Below are 23,367 nucleotides of genomic sequence, written 5' to 3'. Positions count from 1 at the left end.
CCTGACGGCACATTGGGTGAATTTAGTGGAGGCTGGGACAGAGTCAGAGCCTGGGACCGCTCACGTCCTACCCACCCCCAGAATTGCGGGCCACAGCTCTGTGGTGGTATCTGCGGCGGTGTATGATTCCTCCACTAAACCACCCTCCTCCTCCTCCTCCTCCTCCAACACAACCTCTGTCTCGCAATCAAGATGTGTCAGCAGCAGCAGCACGTCGGCAGCAGTCGGTGTCGCGCGTCGTGGCAGTACAGCGGTGGGCAAGCGTCAGCAGGCCGTGCTGAAACTACTCAGCTTAGGAGATAGGAGGCAGACGGCCCACGAACTACTGCAGAGTCTGACAGAGCAGACCGACCGCTGGCTTGCGCCGCTGAGCCTCCAACCGGGCATGGTCGTGTGTGACAACGGCCGTAACCTGGTGGCGGCTCTGCAGCTCGGCAGCCTCACGCACGTGCCATGCCTGGCCCACGTCTTTAATTTGGTGGTTCAGCGCTTTCTGAAAAGCTACCCACGCTTGTCAGACCTGCTCGGAAAGGTGCACCGGCTCTGTGCACATTTCCGCAAATCCCACACGGACGCTGCCACCCTGCGCACCCTGCAACATCGGTTTAATCTGCCAGTACACCGACTGCTGTGCGACGTGCCCACGCGGTGGAACTGTACGCTCCACATGTTGGCCAGGCTCTATGAGCAGCGTAGAGCTATAGTGGAATACCAACTCCAACATGGGCGGCTCAGTGGGAGTCATCCTCCTCAATTCTTTTCAGAAGAGTGGGCCTGGTTGGCAGACATCTGCCAGGTCCTTCGAAACTTTGAGGAGTCTACCCAGGTGGTGAGCGGCGATGCTGCAATCATTAGCGTCAGCATTCCTCTGCTATGCCTCTTGAGAAGTTCCCTGCAAAGCATAAAGGCAGACGCTTTGCGCTCCTGAAGAGGAGATGGGGGAAGAGAGTATGTCGCTTGATAGTCAGAGCACCCTCATGTCTATATCTCAGCGCATTGAGGAGGAGGAGGAGGGGGAGGAGCAGGAGGAGGAGGGGGAAGAGACAGCTTGGCCCACTGCTGAGGGTACACATGCTGCTTGCCTGTCATCCTTTCAGCGTTTATGGCCTGAGGAGGAGGAGGAAGAGGAGGAGGAGGAGGAGGATCCTGAAAGTGATCTTCCTAGTGAGGACAGCCATGTGTTGCGTACAGGTACCCTGGCACACATGGCTGACTTCATGTTAGGATGCCTTTCTCGTGACCCTCGCGTTACACGCATTCTGGCCACTACGGATTACTGGGTGTACACACTGCTTGACCCACAGTACAAGGAGAACCTTTCCACTCTCATACCCGAAGAGGAAAGGGGTTCGAGAGTGATGCTATACCACAGGACCCTGGCGGACAAACTGATGGTAAAATTCCCATCCGACAGCGCTAGTGGCAGAAGGCGCAGTTCCGAGGGCCAGGTAGCAGGGAGGGGCGGAGATCAGGCAGCATGTACAGCACAGGCAGGGGAACACTCTCTAAGGCCCTTGACAGCTTTATGGATCCCCAGCAAGACTGTGTCACCGCTCCCCAGTCAAGGCTGAGTCGGCGGAAGCACTGTAAAAGGATGGTGAGGGAGTACGTAGCCGATCGCACGACCGTCCTCCGTGACGCCTCTGCCCCCTACAACTACTGGGTGTCGAAGCTGGACACGTGGCCTGAACTCGCGCTGTATGCCCTGGAGGTGCTTGCTTGTCCTGCGGCTAGCGTCTTGTCAGAGAGGGTGTTTAGTGCGGCTGGGGGAATCATCACAGATAAGCGTACCCGCCTGTCAACCGACAGTGCCGACAGGCTAACACTCATCAAGATGAACAAAGCCTAGATTTCCCCAGACTTCTCTTCTCCACCAGCGGACAGCAGCGATACCTAAGCAATAAGTAGGCTGCACCCGCGGATGGAAGCATCGTTCTCTATCCCCATCAAAAACGGGGACCTTTTTGCTTCATCAATCTGTGTATAATATTCCTCCTCCTGCTCCTCCTCCTGAAACCTCACATAATCACGCCGAACGGGCAATTTTTCTTAGGCCCACAAGGCTCAGTCATATAATTTTTCTAAACAATTTTTATACGTTTCAATGCTCATTAAAGCGTTGAAACTTTCACCTCAACCAATTTTTATTTTAACTGGGCTGCCTCCAGGCCTAGTTACCAATTAAGCCACATTAACCAAAGCGATTAATGGGTTTCACCTGCCCTCTTGGTTGGGCATGGGCAATTTTTCTCAGGTACATTAGTACTGTTGGTACACCAATTTTTTGGGGCCCTCGCCTACAGTGTAATCAAATTAATTTTTAGCCCACCTGCATTACAGCTGACGTTACATCAGCTGTGTTGGGCACTGCAATGGGATGTATTTATGTACCGCCGGTGGGTTCCAGGTAGCCACCCATGCTGTGGGTCCACAGGGAGTTGTAACTGCATGTGTCCACTTCTAAAGAACCCCAGTCTGACTGGGGCATGCAGTGTGGGCCGAAGCCCACCTGCATTAAACATGACATTACCTCAGCTGTGATGGGCAATGCAATGGGATATATTTATGTACCGCCGGTGGCTTCCTGGCACCCACCCATGCTGTCGGTCCACAGGGACTTCACAATAGGGAGTTGTACCTGCCTGTGTCTATGAATTAAAAACCCCGGTCAGGTTGGGGCATGCGGTGTGGGCCGAAGCCCACCTGCATTTAATCTGACGTTAGCTCTGCTGTCCAGGGCACTGCAATGGGATACATTTATGTACAGCCGGTGGGTTCCAGGGAGCCACCCATGCTGTGGGTGCACACGGAATTCCCATTGCGGAGTTGTACCTGCCTGTGACTATTTATTAAAAAACGCGGTCTGACTGGGGCATGCAGACACCTTGACAGAATGAATAGTGTGTGGCACATAGGTTCCCCATTGCTATGCCCATGTGTGCAGCTCCAGATGGAGGTGGCACAGGATTGGATTTCTTATTGTTTATGTACAGCATTGTGGACTATCATCCCGCCCCTTTTAAAGAGGGTCGGTGCCTAGCCGTGCCAACCCTCTGCAGTGTGTGCCTGCGGTTCCTCTGGCAGACGCACTTATAAATAGACATGAGGGTGGCGTGGCATGAGGGCAGCTGAAGGCTGGGGAGGGACAGTTTGGTGTGCCCTGTGGACACTGGATCGTGGGGGGGGGGGGGGGGGGGCAGCATGTAACCCAGGAGAAGTGGCAGCGGAGTGTCATGCAGGCAGTGATTGTGCTTTGTTGGAGGTAGTGTGGTGCTTAGCTGAGGTATGCATTGCTAATGAGGGCTTTTCAGAAGTAAAAGTTGTTGGGAGGGGGGGCGCCCACTATTGCCGCTATTGTGGCTTAATAGTGGGACCTGGGAACTTGAGATGCAGCCCAACATGTAACCCCTCGCCTGCCCTATCTGTTGCTGTGTCGAACCCTCGAGCATCACGAAAAGTTTGTCTTGAGTAACGAGCACCCGAGCATTTTGGTGCTCGCTCATCTCTACTGTTAAAGTATCAATACTTTTGAAACGTTGAAAAATTGTAAAAAACTTTTAAACAGAGCCTTTTGGGCCGCAGAAAAATTGGCAGTTCAGCGTGAGGACATGCTGTTTTAGAAGGAGGAGGAGGAGTAATAATATCTGAGAGTGATTGACAAAGCTAATTCCCCCTTTTTTTGTCGTGATAGAGGATGCATTTTTCTCCTGTTGCAGCGAAAAGAATCATTACATTCCGCTGATTTCCGCCGGTGGAGAAGAGAAGTCTGGGGAAATCCAGTCTTTGTTCATCTTTATGAGTGTAAGCATGTTGGCAGTGGCAGTTGACAGGCGGGTACGCTTATCTGTGATGATTCCCCCAGCTGCACTAAACACTCTCTCTGACAAGACGCTAGCGGCAGGGCAGTACCTCCAGGGCATACAGCACAAGTTCGTGCCACGTTTCCAGCTTTGACACCCAATAGTTGTATGGAGCAGAGGCATCATGGAGGACAGTGGTACGATCAGCTACATACTCCCTCACTATCTTTTTACAGTGCTACCTCCGACTCAGCCTTGGCTGGGGAGGTGAGAGACAGTCTTGCTGGGGAGCCATAAAGCAGGCAAAGGCCTTGGAGAGTGTCCCCCTGCCTGCCCTGGACATGCTGCCTGATCCCTGCTCCTTCCCTACAACTTGGCCCTTGGAACTGCGTCTTCTGCCACTAGCGCTGTCAGATGGGATCTTTAGCATCACTTTTTCCACCAGGGCCCTGTGGTATTGCATCACTCTCATACCCCTTTCCTCTTTGGGAATGAGAGTGGAAAGGTTCTCCTTATACCGATGGTCGAGAAGGGTGTACACCCAGTAATGTGTGTTGGCCAGAATGCGGCTAACGCGAGGGTCACGAGGAAAGGCAGCCTAACATGAAGCCAGCCATGTGTGCCAGGGTACCAGTACACAACACATCGCTGTCCTCACTAGAAAGATGACTTTCAGGATCCACCTCGTCCTCTACAGCCCATACACGCTGAACAGATGAGAGGCAAGCAGCATGGGTACCCTCTGCAGTGTGGCCAGCTGTCTCTTCCTCCTTCTTCTCCTCCTCCCCCTCCCCCTGCTCCTCCTCCTCCAAAATGCACTGAAATATAGACATGAGAGTGGTCTGGCTATCAAGCGACATACTGTCATCCCCCATCTCACATGGCCATGCCCGGTTGGAGGCTCAGCGGCGAAAGCCAGAGGTCGGTCTGCTCTCAGCGGCGAAAGCCAGAGGTCGGTCTGCTCTGTCAGGCTCTGCAGCAGCTCGGGGGCCGTGTGTCTCTTTTCACCTAAGCTGATTAGTTTCAGCATCGCTTTATGATGCTTGCCCACCGCTGCACTGCCATTCCGCGTGATACCGACTGCTAGCGACGTGCTCACACTTCTTAATTGAGAGGTAGAGATGGCAGAGGAGGAGGAGTGGGAGGGTTTGGAGGAGGTGGCATAAAACGCCGCAGATACCAGCACCGAGGTAGGACCCGCTATTCTGTGCCGTCAGGGAGATATAGTGGCCCTGCCCGCCTGTACTTGTCTACGTGTCCGTGGTTAAGTGGACCTTCCCAGTAACCGCATTGGTGAGGGCACGATTGATGTTGCAGGAGACGTGCTGGTGTAGGGCTGGGTCGTCACACTAGGAAAAATAGTGGCGACTGGGGACCGAGTAGCACAGGACCGCCGCCATCATGTTTTTAAAAAGCCTCCGTTTTGCACAAGCCTGTATGGCAGCATCTCCAGGCTAATTAATTTGGCAATGTACATGTTTAAAGCTTGTGCATGTGGATGGGTGGCAGCGTATTTGCGCTTCCGCTCCAACGCTTGTGTTAGCGACAGCTGGACCCTGCACTGAGAGACATTGCTGGATGGGGTTGAGGACGGTGGAGGTGATGGTGTGGGTGCAGGCTGGGAGGCGCTAGTGGGAAGGGGATTGGATCTGTGTGGCAGGTTGGGGCACAGGGGATGAGGCAGTGATGTGACCCGGAGACGGTGAATGGCCTTCGTCTCACCTTGTGGGGTGCTTGGCCATCATATGCCTGCGTATGCTGGTGGTGGTGAGGCTGGTAGTGGTGGCTCCCCGGCTGATCTTGGCGCGACACAGGTTGCACACCACTGTTCATTGGTCGTGCGCGTTCTCACTAAAAAACATCCACACCTTTGAACACCTAGGCCTCTGCACGGTGGCTTGGCACGAGGACCCTGTCCTGCTGCTGCACTTGCCTCCCCCTCTGAAGCCCTGTCCTCAGTTGGCTTAGCAAACCAGGTGAGTCAGTCACCTCATCGTCCAGCTGCTCTTCCTCAGAATCCTCTGTGCACTCCTCCCTCGGACTTACTGCCCTTACTACTACCTCACTGATAGACAACTGTGTCTCATCATCATCGTCCCCTTCACCCACTGAAAGCTCTTGAGACAGTTGCCGGAAGTCCCCAGCCTCATCACCCGGACCCCGGGAGCTTTCCAAAGGTTGGGCATCGGTCACGACAAACTCCTCAGGTGAAAGAGGAACCATTTTTTCCCAATAAAAGCAGGGACTCGAGAACAGTTCCTGGGAGTCTGCCTGCTCATCAGAATGTGTCATTTTCATGGAGTGAAAAGGCTGGGAGGAAGGAGGAGCAGCAGCGAGAGGATTCAGAGTTGCAGCAGTGGACGACGTAGAAGACTGGGTGGTCGATACATTGTTGGATGCATTTTCTGCCATCCATGACAGGACCTGCTCACACTGCTCTGTTTGTAATAAAGGTCTACCACGTGGACCCATAAATTGTGATATGAAGCTAGGGACCCCAGAAACTTGCCCCTCTCCTTATCCCGCAGCAGCCGGCTGTGATTCACCTGGACCAGGAACTCGTCCTGTGCCCACACCCTCACTTGGACGTCCGCGTCCTCGCCCGTGTCCTCGTCCACGTCCTCTAGCCCTACCCCTTCCCCTCAGCATGGTGGATTACGAATAGAGGAGACACAGAGCGGTGTAAATAATTATGGAATTATTTGCGTACAGTTGGAGGCTGACAGAGGTATTGTGACGCTAAGGCTGGTTTCACACGAGCGTGACGGGCTCCGCTGCGGAATATTCCGCAGTGAAGCCCGTCACGGCGCCCCCCAGAGACCCCATACTTACCAGCGGAAGATAGCGTGAAGACGCTTCCCCGCCCACCGCCGTCGCGTCATGTGACATGCCCACCGTGTCACATGACGCGGCGGCGGTAGGCGGGAAAGCGTTTTCACGCTATCTTCCGCTGTGTTACAGCGGGAGATAGCGTGAACGGACGGCTTCCATTGACTGCAATGGAAGCCGTCAGCGCGTACACCCACGGCAAATAGAGCATGCTGCGGGTGAGGACGGGAGATTTCACGGTGCGAAATTCCGCGGTGGAATTCCGCATCGTGAGCATTGTGCTATTAGGTTCAATAGAACCTAATAGCAGGGGGCAACACAGCGGATTTTTGCCGCGAATTTACGTGGCGTAAATCCGTTCGTGGGAAGGAGGCCTTACTCCAGGCAGAAACAAAGAATAGAGAAGGCTGCAAACAGGCCTCACCGTGCAATAGTGATTCACTACAACTCCCACCAGACACACAGTAAATTTCAGACGGTCAGGGGTAGCCCAACTAAGGAGCTTTTCTTGTAATTTTTTGGAAAAAGAATACAGGCTATATAGCGTGCATATGACTTTCCCTCTATCAGTGGCTGTCGCCGCACACTGTGCGTTAAGTTGACGGCAGACACAGAGCGGTGTAAATAATTATGGAATTATTTGCGTACAGTTGGAGGCTGACAGCGCTATTGTAACGCTAACTCCAGGCGAAACAAAGAATGCAGAAGGCTGCAAACAGGCCTCACCGTGCAATAGGGATTCACTACAACTTCCACCAGACACACAGTAAATTTCAGACTGTCAGGGGTAGCCCAACCAAGGAGCTTTTATTGTAATTTTTTTAAAAAAGAATACAGGCTATATAGCGTGTATATGACTTTCCCTCTATCAGTGGCTATCGCCGCACGCGGTGTGTCAAGTTGATGGCGGACACAGAGCGGTGTAGATAATTATGGAATTATTTGCGTACAGTTGAAGGCTGACAGCGGTAATGTAACGCTAACTCCAGGCAGAAGCAAAGAATACAGAAGGCTGCAAACAGGCCTAGCCGTGCAATAGGGATTCACTACAACTACCACCAGACACACAGTAAATTTCGTCAGGGGTAGCCCAACGAAGGAGCTTTTATTGTAATTTTTTTTTAAAAGAATACAGGCTATATAGCGTGTATATGACTTTCCCTCTATCAGTGGCTGTCGCCGTACGCTGTTCCTGAAGCTGACAACAGACACAGAGCGGTGTAAAAAATTAGAATTATTTGCGTACAGTTGGAGGCTGACAGCGGTTATGTAACGCAAACTGCAGCCAGGAAAAAAATATACGCAAGGCTTCAAAAAGGCCTAGCTGCGTAATAGTGAAGCACTACAACTCCCAGCAGCCATGCAGTAAAATGCAGACGGTCACAGGTAGCCCTAAGAACGCCCACCCACTGGCGATTTTTTTTTCTTTGCGTTTTGCGTTTTTTCTCAAGAGCAATTAGAATTGAATGTACTCCTGTCCACTGGCGTTTTTTTTTTTTGCGGTGCGTTGCGATTTTTAACATAGGAACTGTCAGTTGCATATGTGTCCTTATTTTTCTCCTAATGCACCCATGAATGTCAATGGAAATTAATGGAAAAGGCGCGAAAAAGCCGCGAAAACGCCGCAAAAAACGCCACGAAAAACGCATGGAAAACGCGGCAAAAACGCGCCGAAAACGCTGCGTTTTTCACGCACGAAAATCACAAACGCCAGTGGGTGGGCGCCCTAAGAAGGAGCTTTTAAAAAAAATTTTTGAAAAAGAATACAGGCTATATAGCGTGTATATGACTTTCCCGCTATCCGTGGCTGTCACCGTATGCTGTGCCTGAAGCTGACGGCAGACACAGAGCGGTGTAAAAAATTAGGGAATTATTGACGTACAGTTAGAGGCTGACAGCGGTTATGTAACGCAAACTGCAGCCAGAAAAAAATTATACGCAAGGCTGCCAAAAGGCCTAGCTGCGTAATAGTGAAGCACTACAGCTCCCAGCAGCCGCGCAGTAAAATGCACACGCTCACAGGTAGCCCTAAGAAGGACCGTTTGGGTTCTTGTAGACAGGATTCTACACTACCACAGTCCCTGCCTCACCAATACTGCCCCTATACTCTGTATAATTGACTGCAGACTGAGAATGCTATAGCTGTAATAGCCTGCAAAGCCCGAGATGAAAAAAAATAATTTTTTGTGCAAAACTGCTGCCAGCAGCCACAACAGTAATGCACACAGTCAGATGTGGCCCTAAGAAGGACCGTTGGGGTTCTTGAAGACGCTAACACTATCCCTGAATGAGCAACAGCACCTTCCCTAATCTCTGCCAGTGTGTGTCTGAGGCGAGCCGCAGGCGGGACCGCTTTAAGTACTGGGCGGTTACTTGATCTCACCAGCCACTCACTGCAGGGGGGTGGGATAGGGCTGGAATGTCACAGGAGGAAGTTGTAACGCCTTCCCTGCATGTCTATTGGCCAGAAAATGGCGCTAAACATGCAGGTAAGGAAATGGAATTGACTCGAGTACCGCGTGGTGCTCGTCTCGAGTAATGAGCATCTTGAACACCCTAATACTCGAATGAGCATCAAGCTCGGACGAGTGTGCTCGCTCATCTCTAGATATCACATGAAAAAAAATAGCAGCATGTCCTATTTCTGCATTTTGCTTTTTTCTAAATGCCTATGGAGTTTCCTTTTTATCGTATCACAACAAGCTGTACTGTGTGGCCTTCTGTCCTCAAATATTGTGCCTCCCATGGAATGTGGCTTACTTAGTTGGTGGTGTTTTCATTGTTAATATAAATGGAAAGAAACACAAACAGGGAATCAACGAATACACTCAATACTTGTCAGCAGCTTCAGACATCATTCAAAGTCACCATTCCAGTGACTATGAATTATCTGAAGACCATACACAGCTAGCAGTGTGGCTTAGAGAATTCAATTACACTGCACCAAACAGGGCTCACAAAGATGCAAGCTATAGTGTGTGGCCTTCTGATTATTCAGTTTCATTGATGTCAACCAGGAAGTCCAAACAACCAGAGGGAGAAGACAAAGACATTGAATACACTGATGCCCAACCATTTTCCCCTCCAAAGAGGGAGTTGAGTGGGGGTCAGTGCATGTGGTCAGTTCTTCACACACAATGTATATTCAGAGATACAGAAACTGAAAAGTCAGCTACTGGTTCTCACTGTGACATAAACTGTGAGTCCATTCAGGAGGAGAAGGCAAAAGAAGAGGAGGATGAAGTACTCAATCTAACATTCAGAATGCAGAGAGAATCTTTAAAGCAGCTTACAGGGGAGGAGGAAGAGGTGGAAGTTGCACCCTGCCAAGACAGCGAATAGGGTGTTGCAGAAAAGCAAAATGGCAGTACTAACACCCTCAGCTTTTACTGTTCACAGCAGCAGCAACATCAGTCCCACAGCTGAGTCTGCTTACAGGACTTGTACAGCATGGTCATTCTTTGAAATCATAAGCAATATTGAATTCCACGGCATAGGCACATCACAGATAAGGCAGTTGGGTGATAACCTGAAGTATCTCTGAACCTCCGCCAGTTGAGAGGCAGCTATAGATGTGAATTCGAAATGTGCAAACACAGTTTACTGGCCTTTTCTAACACTGGATGTAAACCTGGGTAATCAGTCAGGAAATGCTGCACTACCAGCTTCATCACATGGGCCAGACAAGGGAAATGTGTGAGATTGATGAGTTGAAGAAATGCCAGCAGGTTGGCCCCATTGACACACACGTCATTGCCTGGCTTTAGATTTTGTAGGGTCAGCCATGAGTCAGCTTTGGCTTCCAGAGCTGTCAACAGCTCCTCAGCTGTGTGGCTGCGCTTCCCTAAACATATGTGTTTTAGGACAGCATTTTGGCCTTTACCACATGCACCGCTGTATAAGTTCAGATTTTGTCACATACAGATATCTATGCCAATATGGAGGGTATTAGAAGGTAATATTAAGAGGTAGAAGAAAAGGAGGAAGAACAGTGGAGGTGAGGAGGGGAAAGATAAGGGCGAATGCACCAAAACACTTGGAGGTACCATGAAATGTAGACCACCTCTTTTGGCTTCATGCCCCACCTGCAGAATATTTGCCCAGTGTGCTGTTATGTTATATAACACCTCGACCATGCTTGTTGAACCATGTGTCCGTGCTTGGGTGCATCCTGTCGCAGACAGCAGTCTTCAATTTGCTAAGCCAACTGAGGACAGGTCTTCAGAGGGGGAGGCAAGTGCAGCAGCAGGACAGGTTGGAAGAGGCAGTGGGGTGGCCAGGGGTAGAGGCAGGGACAGACCGAATAATCCCCCGTTTCCCAAAGCACCCCCTCGTGCCAAGCCACCGTGCAGAGGCCAAGGTGTTCAAAGGTGTGGATGTTTTTCAGTGAGAGCGCGGACGACCGACGAACAGTGGTGTGCAACCTGTGTCGCGCCAAGATCAGCCGGGGAGCCACCACTACCAGCCTCACCACCGCCAGCATGCGCAGGCATATGATGGCTAAGCGCCCCACAAGGTGGGACGAAGGCCGTTCACAGCCTCCGGGTCCCACCACTGCCTCTCCCCCTGTGCCCCAACCTGCCACTCAGATCCAACCCCCCTCTCAGGACAAAGGCACGAGCGCCTCCCCACCTGCACCCACACCCTCACCTCCCTGGTCCTCAACCCCATCCAGCAATGTCTCTCAACGCAGCGTCCAGCTGTCGCTAGCGCAAGCGTTGGAGCGAAAGCGCAAATACGCTGCCACGCAGCCGCACGCTCAAGCTTTAAACGTGCACATTGCCAAATTGATCAGCCTGGAGATACTGCCGTACAGGCTTGTGGAAATGGAGGCTTTCAAAAACATGATGGCGGCGGCGGTCCCACGCTACTCGGTCCAGAGTCGCCACTATTTTTCCTGGTGTGCCGTCCCAGCCCTACACCAGCACGTCTCCTGCAACATCAATCGTGCCCTCACCAACGCAGTTGGTGGAAGGTCCACCAACGTTGGTTGAAGGTTGGAAGGTCCACTTAACCATGGACACGTGGACAAGTACAGGCGGACAGGGCCACTATATCTCCCTGATGGCACACTGGGTGAATTAGGTGGAGGCTGGGACCGAGTCAGAGCCTGGGACCGCACACGTCCTACCCACACCCAGAATAGCGGGTCCTTCCTCGGTTCGGGTATCTGCGGCTGCCTATGCCACCTCCTCTAAACCCTCCCCCTCCTCCTCCTCCTACGCAACCTCTACATCTCAATTAAGAAATTTGAGCAGCACGTCGTCAGCAGTCGGTGTGGCGCGGACACGTGGACAAGTACTGGCGGGTAGGGCCACTATATCTCCCTGACGGCACACTGGGTGAATTTGGTGGAGGCTGGGACCGAGTCAGAGCCTTGGACCGCACACGTCCTACCCACACCCAGAATAGCGGGTCCTTCCTTGGACAAGAGGCACACGGCCCCCGAGCTGCTGCAGGGTCTGACAGAGCAGACCGACCTCTGGCTTTCGTCGCTGAGCCTCCAACCGGGCATGGTCATGTGTGACAACGGCCGTAACCTGGTGGCGGCTCTGCAGCTTAGCAGCCTCACACACGTGCCCTACCTGGCCCACGTCTTCAATCTGGTGGTTCAGCGGTTTCTGAAAAACTAGCCGCATGTTGGCAGGCTGTATGAGCAATAGTGGAATACCAACTCCAACATGGGCGGCGTAGTGGGAGTCAGCCTCCTCAATTCTTTACCGAGGAGTGGGCCTGGATGGCAGACATCTGCCAGGTCCTCGGAAACTTTGAGAAGTCTACCCAGATGGTGAGCGGGGATGCTGCAATCATTAACGTCATTATTCCTCTGCTATACCTGCTGAGAAGTTCGCTGAAAAGCATAAAGGCTGACGCTTTGCGGTCGGAACAGGAGATGGGGGAAGAGAGTATGTCGCTTGATAGTCAGAGCACCCTCATGTCTATATCTCAGCGCATTGAGGAGGAGAAGGAGGGGGAGGAGGGGGAGGGGGAGAAGCAGGAGGAGGAGGGGGAAGAGACAGCTGGGCCCACTGCAGAGGGTACCCATGCTGCTCGCCTCTCATCTGTTCAACGTGTATGGCCTTTGGGGGAGGAGGAGGAGGATCCGGAAAATGATCTTCCTAGTGAGGACAGCGATGTGTTGCGTACTGGTACCCTGGCAATCATGGCTGACTTCATGTTAGGCTACCTTTCTCATGACCCTCGCGTTAGACGCATTCTGGCCACTACGGATTACTAGTTGTACACCCTTCTCAACCCACGGTATAAGGATAACCTTTCCATTCTCATTCCCGAAGAGGAAAGGGGTTCGAGAGTGATGCAATACCACAGGGCACTGGTGGACAAACTGATGGTAAGCTTCCCATCTGACAGCACTAGTGGCAGAAGGCGCAGTTCCGAGGGCCAAGTAGAAGGGCAGGCGCGGAGATCAGGCAGCATGTTCAGCGCAGGCATGAGAACACTCTCCAAGGCCTTTGCCAGTTTTATGGCTCCCCAGCAAGACTGTGTCACCACTCCCCAGTCAAGGCTAAGTCGGAGGGAGCACTGTAAAAAGATAGTGAGGGAGTATGTAGCCGATCGCACGACTGTCCTCCGTGATGCCCCAGCTCCATACAACTATTGGGTGTCAAAGCTGGACACGTGGCACGAACTTGCACTGTATGCCCTGGAGGTGCTGGCTTGCCCTGCCGCTAGCGTCTTGTCAGAGAGGGTGTTTAGTGCAGCTGGGGGAATCATCACGGACAAGCGTACCCGCCTGTCAACTGCCAGTGCCGACATGCTTACACTCATAAAGATGAACAAAGCCTGGATTTCCCCAGACTTCTCTTCTTCACCGGCGGAGAGCAGCGGAACCTAAAGATTCTTTTTGCTGTAACCGCAGATAAAAGCACTCCTCTCTATCACTGGGAAAACGGGGCATTTATCTTTGTCAATCTGTCTCTGACATTAGTCCTCCTCCTGCTACTCCTCCTCCAGAAACAACATATCATCGTGCTAAACGGCCAATTTTTTGGCGGCCCAAAAGGCTCATCTACATGTACCAATGTTTTTACAATTTTTCAAAGTTTCAAAAGTATTGATACTTTAACATGAACCAATTTTTTGAACAGGGCTGCCTACAGGCTCTGTTACAAATTAAGCAACAGTGAGCTGTATCTTCTTTTAAAAATATTTATGGGTTTCACCTCTCCTCTCGGTTGATAAATTTTTCAGAGGTACACTTGTACTCTTGGTAAACTTATTTTTCGGGCCCATGCCTACACTCTTATCCAACCAAATTTTCCGGCCTTCGCCTACGCTCATGGTACCCCAATGTTTCAGAGGTTGGCCTATACTATTACTACAGAAATTTTACTGGGGTCTGCCTGCCTATACTTCTGCTATAAAATAGTTACAGGGGTCTGCCTATACTGCTGCCACTTGAATGTTAAAGGGGTCTGCCTATACTTCTGCAACATAAATGTTACAGGGGTCTGCCTATACTGCTGCCACAAGGATGTTACTGGGGTCTGCCTATACTGCTGCCACGTAAATATTACAGGGGTTTGCCTATACTGCTGCCACAAGGATGTTACTGGGGTCTGTCTATACTGTTGCCACGTAAATGTTACAGGGGACTGCCTATACTTCTGCTACAGAAATGTTACTGGGATCTGTCTATACTGTTACTACAGAAATGTTACAGGGGTCTGCGTATTCTGCTGCCACAAGGATGTTACTGGGGTCTGTCTATACTGTTACTACAGAAATGTTACAGGGGTCTGCCAATACTGCTGCTACATAAATATTACAGGGGTCTGCTTATACTGCTGCTACAGAAATGTTACAGGGGTCTGCTTATACTGCTGATACATAAATGTTACTGGGGTCTGCCTATACTGTTACTACAGAAATGTTACTCGACTCTGTCTATACTGTTACTACAGAAATGTTGCTGGGGTCTGGCTATACTGTCACTACTGAAATGTTACTGGGGTCTGTCTATACTGTTACTACTGAAATGTTACTGGGGTCAGCTTATACCTTTGCTACAAGAATATAACAGGGGTCTGTGTATACTATGGGTGCACTAAGTCTTCCCATCGTGGTGTTCTACCTATCTGGCACTTTTTAAAAAACCCAGACTGACTAGGGCATGGATTGTGGGCTGAGCCAACATGTATTTCCTCTCACGTAACCTCAGCTATCCGGGGCACTGCAATGGGATTTCTTTATGTACCGTCTGTGGGTTCCTGCTAGCCACCCACGCTGTGGGTGCACACAGACTTCCCATAGCAGTGTTTTACCTGTCTGTCCCCAAAACACTGACAGACTTGGGTAGGGTGCAGAGTGCAGATGGTTTACCCCTTGTGTTGTCGATGAGGTATCCAAACAGAATGAGTAGTGTGTGGACACATGGATTCCCCATTGCTATTTCACTCACAGCACCTAGGGCCACACAAGGTGTTTGCTGGGACAGAGGCTTACCCAGGGTCTGCTCACATACTTCCCACACCGAGTATTGCTGCATTGTGGAGATGTGTAGAAGTGCTGGGCTGGCAGTTGAATCCCCTTTATGCCCACGCTTGCAGCTCCTGATGGCGGTTGCACAGGATTGGAATGAAGATGAAACGTCAATCTATTATCAATTCTCAACAGCATTGTGGGCTATCGCCCACACTTTCAAAGAGGGTCGCTGCCTTGCCCTGCCAACCCTCTGCAGTGTGTGCCTCCAGTTCCTCCTCATGGCAGATGCACTTATAAATAGACATGAGGGTGGTGTGGCTATGAAGCCAGCGTGTGGCCCGAGGGCAGCTGAAGGCTGCGCAGGGATACTTTTGTGTGCGCTGCGGATGCAGGGTCGTGCGGGGGGGGGGGGGGGGGGTGGGCAGCATGTAACCCAGGAGAAGAGGCAGAGGTGTGTCCCACAGGCAGTGATTGTGCTTGGTTGGAGGTAGTGTGGTGCTTAGCTAAGGTGTGCCTTGCTAATGAGGGTTTGTCCGAAGTAAAAATTGTTAGGGGGGGCACTCTTGCTGCTATTGTGGCTTAATAGTGAGACCTGGGAACCTAAGATGCAGCCCTGCATGTTTAGGGGGGGCACTCTTGCCGCTATTGTGGCTTAATAGTGAGACCTAGGAACCTGAGATGCAGCCCTGCATGTTGCCCCTCACCTGCCCTATCCGATTCTGTGTCATTTCCATCACTTTCGTAGGTTTTCCAGATTTTTACAAATGAAAACCTTAGCGGAGCATGGGTCATATATAAAAATGCTCGAGTCGCCCATGGACTTCAATGAGGTTTGTTACTCGAAACAAACTCTCAAGCATCGCGGAAAGTTCGACTCGAGCAACGAGCACCCGAGCATTTTGGTGCTCCCTCATCTCTAGCTCTAAACCCACTGACACATTTCTAGCACCATGCAGCTCCCTTAGTCGGAGCCAGACTGCCACACTGATGATTCTCTTTTCAGAAGCCTTCCGAGTCTCACTTGTAACCTTCTCAAAAGGCGGAACATCTTTATACTTATAATGTAAGTCCCCATCGCACTCAGCCTCCATGGCCAAGCAGTAACAAAGCTGAGTTACATTTGAACTTACCACTGCAACCTAGTGTTCCCAGGGTCCAACTGCACAGTAGCAGCAACTGAGGGGCTGTGATTTACATCATAAGCTCAAGTAAGTCAGGAAGGATATTATCTCCCCTTAAGGAGAGCACGTAGGAGGTGGGTGAAGTGACTGATAAGGCCAAGTATGCACCTCTGGAAAATATGCAAATAAGGAAGATGGAATAATACCTTTGCAGTGCCTCCTTTTGGAAGGCAGCATTCCCTCAAATTAATGTTGGACTCTTTGTACAAGTCTTTATGACAATGACTGGAAATTGAGAGTATTGTACAGTATAAAGAGTCTGACATTGATTTGCAGGAATGCCAGCTTCCAATAGGTAATGGATATTAGTGTCTGCACTCCAAGTAGGAATCAATATAAGAATAAATAGCAATAGAAATTGTAATGAATAGAAGTGCACTCACCTTGTGTGGGGAACCTGTCTAAATAGCATCTCTCCACACCAAAGTTCCAAGTATGTATCCAAGAATATCACATGTACCAAACCCCACCAGGTTTCGGAGGAGCAGGTAAGCGGCAGCGAAGGAACCTAAGGAAACCAAACCTCATATAAAGTAGAAATAAAGAAATAGAAAAAAACTCCTGTACTAAAATGTATGCTAGTCAGATTAGCAATCAAAGATGTTACTTACTATACAGAGGAGACCTGAAGGAGACCTGATTAACAAATCAAAAGTCACCAAAGGATGAAGAGGATAACTTCTAATTGTTTATTTCACAATAAAGTTTAAAACATAAATACAGAAACAAAAAACATTTAGCCAGGTAATGCGTTTCAAAGGCTACTACTTGCCTTCTTTTTCTGCTTTAACTTGTTCATGGGTCAATATGCTCAGTTGTGGTGAGCACATTGTTCATCTGTTTGCCCTCCGTAGAGACCACTCATTAATGTTTTCATGTCCTGCATGTCTGGGCTTCATTTTACAAGTCTGTAAAAACATACTGTCCTGTAGAATAAAGCCCTGTAGTCTGGGAATGTGATAGGTCCCAGCTATCAGCAACCTCCCATCCAAGACGCATGATGAAACTACTCACCACTGCCCTCCATAATGTCCCACGATGATCTGGTCCTGCAAAGACCTGCTTACGGCTTCTGCTCATGCGCGCCACCTGTAGGATGTCGGGCACATGCACAAAGCCCGCGAGAGCCCGGTAAATTTAAAATCTCCCTGTTCCCAGCTACCAAAGGTATCTGAGAGCCTGGAGATGTCACAGGGGTCATGGTATGGTGGTCCACTGTCACATGATCACCGTTATACAATGAATAACGGTGATCATGTAAAAGCAAAAAAAAGGTTACAGTTTCATCTTGCCACATGAATCAGATCTATAGGGGGGAGATGAAATTGTTTACTCAAGACCCCAGATTTGTCCTCTGACAGGATCTTCATTCACAGGCTTTTCCCTGTATTCTGCGCATGCGCTGGGGATTGCCTAGGAAATTTAAAATCTCATTGCTCCTGGTTACTAAAGTAGTACTCCAAAATAACATAAATATGTATACAGCTGTATATATAGGTATATCAAACCTAAAAAGTTAGTCTTATTACACAGATAAGGAATATATAATAAAATTCTTTATTAGCCAAGCATATTAAAATTTTACTATTTTAAACAGTACATCATCAGTCAAATCTGCATAAGTATAATGGTTGATGTCCCATATGCGTGTTACAATGTATAACCGTCATCATATCCCAATACATTAATAGCAGCCACATGTTACCACTAGGGATGAGCGAGTATACTCGCTAAGGCACTACTTGCTCGAGTAATGTGCCTTAGCCGAGTATCTCCCTGCTAGTCCCTAAAGATTCGGGGGCCGCCGCAGCTGACAGGTGAGTTGCGGCGGGGAGCAGGGGAGAGCAGGCGGGAGAGAGGGAGAGAGAGATCTCCCCTGCGTTCCCCCCCCCCCCCCCCGCTCTCCCCCGCAGCTCCCCGCGCCGGCCCCCGAATCTTCAGGGACGTGCAGGGAGATACTCGGCTAAAGTACATTACTCGAGCGAGTAGTGCCTTAGCGAGTATACTCGCTCATCCCTAGTTACCACGCAAAATAAATAAACATACTTATACCATAAGAAGCACAGAACTAAATGCACACTCCAACACAGTGTTTTGCACAAAAGATGGCTTCCTCTGGAGGTCTTGAAACAACTCGTGACATTTTCTATCTGGTTGCATGATCTCACATCACAACCCTTCATCTCCAAAGTGATACAAGGCTGTTTTCACATGAAAATGCCTCGCATCCTTGGGGCTTTCACATAGATGTCGAGCACAATATGGGTGCGGGATTCACAGCTCCATATTGCACTCACCCGTGTTAAGTTAGCCTTAGGCCTCCTTCCCACGAGCGTGACGGGGTCCGCCGCGTAATATTACGCAGTGAAGCCCGTCACGGCGCCCCCCAGAGCCCCTATACTTACCTGCGGGAGATAGCGTGAAATCGCTTCCCCGCCCACCACCGCCGCGTCACCGCCCGTCACCGCCCACCACCGCCGCGTCACCGAGCGTGTCACGTGACGCGGCCGGCCGTGTCACGTGACGCGGCCGGCCGCGTCATTTGGCGTCAGATGACGCGCGGCGGTGGGCGGGAAAGCGTTTTTTCACGCTATCTCCCGCTGGTTACAGCGGGAGATAGCGTGAACGGACGGCTTCCATTGACTGCAATGGAAGCCGTCAGTGCGTACAGCCCGTCCTCACCCGCAGAAAATAGAGCATGCTGCGGGTGAGGACGGGAGAAATCGCGGTGCGTAATTCCGCGCTGGAATTACGCATCGTGAGCATTGTGCTATTAGGTTCAATAGAACCTAATAGCTGCGGGCAACGCAGCGGATTTTCGCCGCGAATTACGCGGCGGAAATCCGTTCGTGGGAAGGAGGCCTTAAAGTGTAGGGTAACTCCTAAACTCCATTATAAATTGAGCTCCTCGCCTGTAGTTTGTGGTTAATTTTTTAATGTATTTCTCAATAAATATAAGGGTTTAAACAACCTATGAATAATAGAGTGTGAGACTTAATGACTTATGAATATGATATGCAAAGCATCAATGGGTGTTTGAGAAACAGGACATACAGCAGTATTAATAAGCCCTGTTTTGTGTTTTATTTGGAACTTATAAAATGTATATCTTTCCTTGCCATTTCCTTGACATTTCTTTCTCTAAATCACATTTGTTAAGCTCAAGACCAGGGGGTTGAATCTGACCCACCACACTGTGTGGCCAACGAGGTTCAGACACAGAAAGATTGGCTCTCCACTTTCCCTTGGAGAACACACTTGACTGAGGGGGCAGCATCAGAACAGGGAGCTTGTGCCATCTTGGAATCTTGTGCTCCAGCATGCACCTCCACAACGCTCTGTTCAACAACTCACAGGTGGTGGTACAGCTCTGCCAGCCCTACCCAAACACCCTAACCACCCTTGAAGGTAGGAAGCTCCGAGCTGTAGAGGTGGAAGAGGATGGCTTTTATCTATCTATCCTGGTCCTAAATAACTGGTTGAATTACATTTTTAACTTTATATTTCGAAACATTTGAATGGTAGTGCTTGCATTTTGTTTTATGCTCGTTATTTTCAGAGCATAATCAATGGATGAGCACGGTATGTGAGATGTTGTTTCAGGTTATTTAACATTACATTAAATTTAAAGGCAACTATAATGCTGATGTGGCCCTCAGTAAAAATTAGTCAGATACCCCTTCTCTATTTGAATATAACGTAGGGTCCTAGCTTGCTATTGTACATCTGCACCGGAGGCTTTCAATTGACTCTCTGATACTTATGTGAATATGGCCTCACTACTCAGGGAAGTTGGCTATTTTAGGTCCTCTTGACTCAGACGAACCTGGGAAGGCTGAATGCATCATCACTGAGCTCCCTCTAACCCATCTTTCCCATAGGTGTTCCAGGTCACAAGTAACATTTGCCACAGATTCCACTACAAATCCCTCCTTTCAACCCCCTTCAACATTCCTTTACATGTAACATTCAGAAGGGTTTATTGGTCACCTCTTTTACCAAGGCCTTTCCTCTTATTGCTTAGTTTGGTGGGTTGGCCAGCTGCAGGAAGAGTCAGGTTTGTTCCAAACGTCTTCCATTTAAGAAAACCATTGTGCTCTTGAGAATGTTCAGTGTGGTAGAATTTTTGCAGCCTTCTCTAGATCTGTACCTCCACACAATCATGTGTCTGAGCTCTACAAGCAGTTTTTTCCTCCTAATGGTTTGGTTTTGGCTCTGATATGCATTGTGAGCTGTGAACCTTACACTGAGAGGGAGGTGTATTTTAAAATGATGTCCAATCAACTGAATTTACCATAAGTGGACTCCAAAAAGCAAAATGTAACTTTTTTTATTTTTGAAAAATTACAAACATTTCTACCATTCTGTTTTCACGTCGTCATCACAGGGTATTAAATGCAAATGATCAGGAAAAAGCTTTTTTTGTTGTTTTTTGCTTGCGCCTGGCCACAATATAACAAAATGCAAAAACATGTGAAAGGGTTTTAAGACTTTCCAGACTTAATGTAAATTAATTTCCAAATGAAATGTATTGAAGCCAAAGTTGTTCAAAGCATATGAAAAAGTTAAAAAGAAGAATCCCTTGCCTTCGGCATTTACAACACTCTGCAGATTCAATGCAAATATCACAAGTATAAATATCCTCCTGATTACCTTCATTCTAGGCTGGCAGATACATATTGGAGAATAGAGCTTGAAAAAGAAGGAAGAGTTTAACAATTCTGGTGCCCTGGGGGAATTTTCTTGCTGCAGTCAATTAGTTGCTTGTCAGACAGAGACAAGAGGAATTTAGGACATGGCTAATTATCCAAGACACTTGGGGACTGCATTCAGACGAACGTATATCGGCTCGGCTTTCACGCTGAGCCGATATACGTTGCCCTTGTGTGCAGGGGAGGGGGATGGAAGAGCCAGGAGCAGGAACTGAGCTCCCACCCCCTCTATGCCTCCTCTCCGCCCCTCTGCACTATTTGCAATGAGGAGAGGCGGGCCAGGGGCGGGGCTAAGTTCTGCAAATTAGCCCCGCCCCCGGCCCACCTCTCCTCATTGCAAATAGTGCAGAGGGACGGAGAGGAGGCAGAGAGGGGGCGGGAGCTCAGTTCCTGCTCCTGGCTCTTCCATCCCCCCCCCCCCCCGCACACGAGGACAACGTATATCGGCTTGGCGTGAAAACCGAGCCGATATACGTTCGTCTGAATGCAGCCTAAGAAGAAATTTCAATAATTGTTTCTATTTTTGCAGTTTTAATCAAGAGAAAATAGTAACAAAGAAACTGCTTCAAAGGTTCACATGTTTTTATCTTTCTAATCCTTCTTTATCATTTTTGTAACTAAAGGATATTCAGAAACACCATTGAATTCAGATGAACTCTACCATCAACAAAAATGTGTCAAAACATGTTTCTGTTCAATTTTCCGTCTAGTTAATGACATGCTAGATTAAATGGATGGAAATAAATGGTTACATGAAGGGGTTTACTGCTTTATATGTAGTAACCAAGTACAAGAAAAGACAACCAAGAAGGATTTTTTTAACTCTTTGTTGCTGACAATTAGAGAAGCAGAGTGTAGATTTGGAAAAGCACACAGGAAAATAAAACTAACTGACAAATTATATTTTAGCTCTATGAAAATAGGAATCATGACATAAGTTACAAAATAGAGAGCATATAACAACAGGAGAGAGACCATGTTCCGAATGACACTGAGGTGAATGTCTCGTTGTGCATCACTAAAACCAGAGTCTCTGCTGTTCATATTTCTGGTGTGTCTCAGGAGTGACACAACAGTAAGATAAATGGCCATACAACATAGCACAAATGGTATGACAGATCCTGTAGAGATGATGATAAACATATTGACTAAATTTACTTTCATTATTCCATCATTGGTGCCGTTAACAATAGGAAGATAATAAATAAACCTTATATAAGGCAAACTGGAAATAAAGGAGATGACCAGTGAGATGAGAAGCAGCCAGGGGATCATCGTGGAGATCTTCATCTTCAGCCTCATGAAGAATGTGTTGCTGTAGTTTGTGATCTTCACACAGTAGAACACACAGAGCACCGAGGCCCACCACAGACTGCAGAACATCAGACAGACTGTTAAGGTGCCTATAGTTTCAGGATAAGCATCAATATGGAGCATAGAGATATCAGATATTGCAATATAAATAAATTGTGCAAATATACCTAGAAGTGCAATTCTCACCAGTCCCAAGCTGGTAATAATAACATTGATGGTTTGTAGAGTTTGATGTTTTATCCACCAAAAGAAGTTTATTATGACAATAAATCCATTTAGCAGTAACCCGATGATAAGTAGGAGGCAAGAAATGAAGCTAAATGCAAATGTTTCGGGAAGCATCTTATATTCAGGACCAAGTTCTTTTATCAGCAATCGTAGACTCTCTGTAAGCAGCCAACAGCAGGTATACCACATGTATTATGGACCAGTCAGTCTGTGTCTATTATGACTTTACTTGATACAAGGATGGGATAGACACAGGGTTATTTGCTTCATGGTTTGCATAATATTTGTTTTCTATTCCATGAAGTAGAAATAGTTGTTTGAATGTATTTTATGGATTGGTTAAGGACAATAAAACAAACAGTGGAACAATTAAGTACTGATGTATCCTTCTAGTCTGGCAATCAATATATTGCAATGGACTGCACAAATGGAGTACACCAAGAAAACATGATTAGTGTGCCAATCTTTTGTTTAAAGAAGAATAAATCAGTAGTTAATCTATGATATGCTTTACCACAAGAGGTAGTATAGACAGATACTAGGGCAGCAATCAATAAGAGCTTAGACACTTAGTTCACCATAAATGTCACTGAAGTATATAATTAAAATAGCAGAATTGGTGTATACTTAATTTGAGAAAAGATTAAAGGGCCACTGTGGTGAAATCACTTTTCATCCTTCCCCCTCCTCACCTCCTCTGTGTATTGTAACCCTCAGAGTGTTCTGCTGGGATGTGTTTTACTACATGGTTTCCAGCAGCTCTGCTCCACAGGTGGTGGTTGATTGAGTTCACTGGGTGTGGATTGCTCCAGCCAGCCAATCAACCACCACCTGTGGAGTTGTTCTGCTGGAAACCAT

The 23,367-nt window shown here is 48.7% G+C and overlaps 1 protein-coding gene across 1 annotated transcript; it reads right to left on the bottom strand.

Annotated features, from left to right (window-relative positions):
* Positions 1-21,729: 21,729 nt before the first annotated feature.
* On the bottom strand, positions 21,730-22,698 carry LOC136609497 (taste receptor type 2 member 9-like). The gene has a single exon (XM_066589160.1). It carries the CDS (start codon positions 22,696-22,698, stop codon positions 21,730-21,732), a length of 969 nt encoding a protein of 322 aa, XP_066445257.1.
* Positions 22,699-23,367: the final 669 nt, after the last annotated feature.

Source organism: Eleutherodactylus coqui, chromosome 1 (genome assembly GCF_035609145.1).
Source record: "Eleutherodactylus coqui strain aEleCoq1 chromosome 1, aEleCoq1.hap1, whole genome shotgun sequence".
Taxonomy (NCBI): domain Eukaryota; kingdom Metazoa; phylum Chordata; class Amphibia; order Anura; family Eleutherodactylidae; genus Eleutherodactylus; species Eleutherodactylus coqui.
This window is presented reverse-complemented; position numbering and strand designations above follow the sequence as displayed.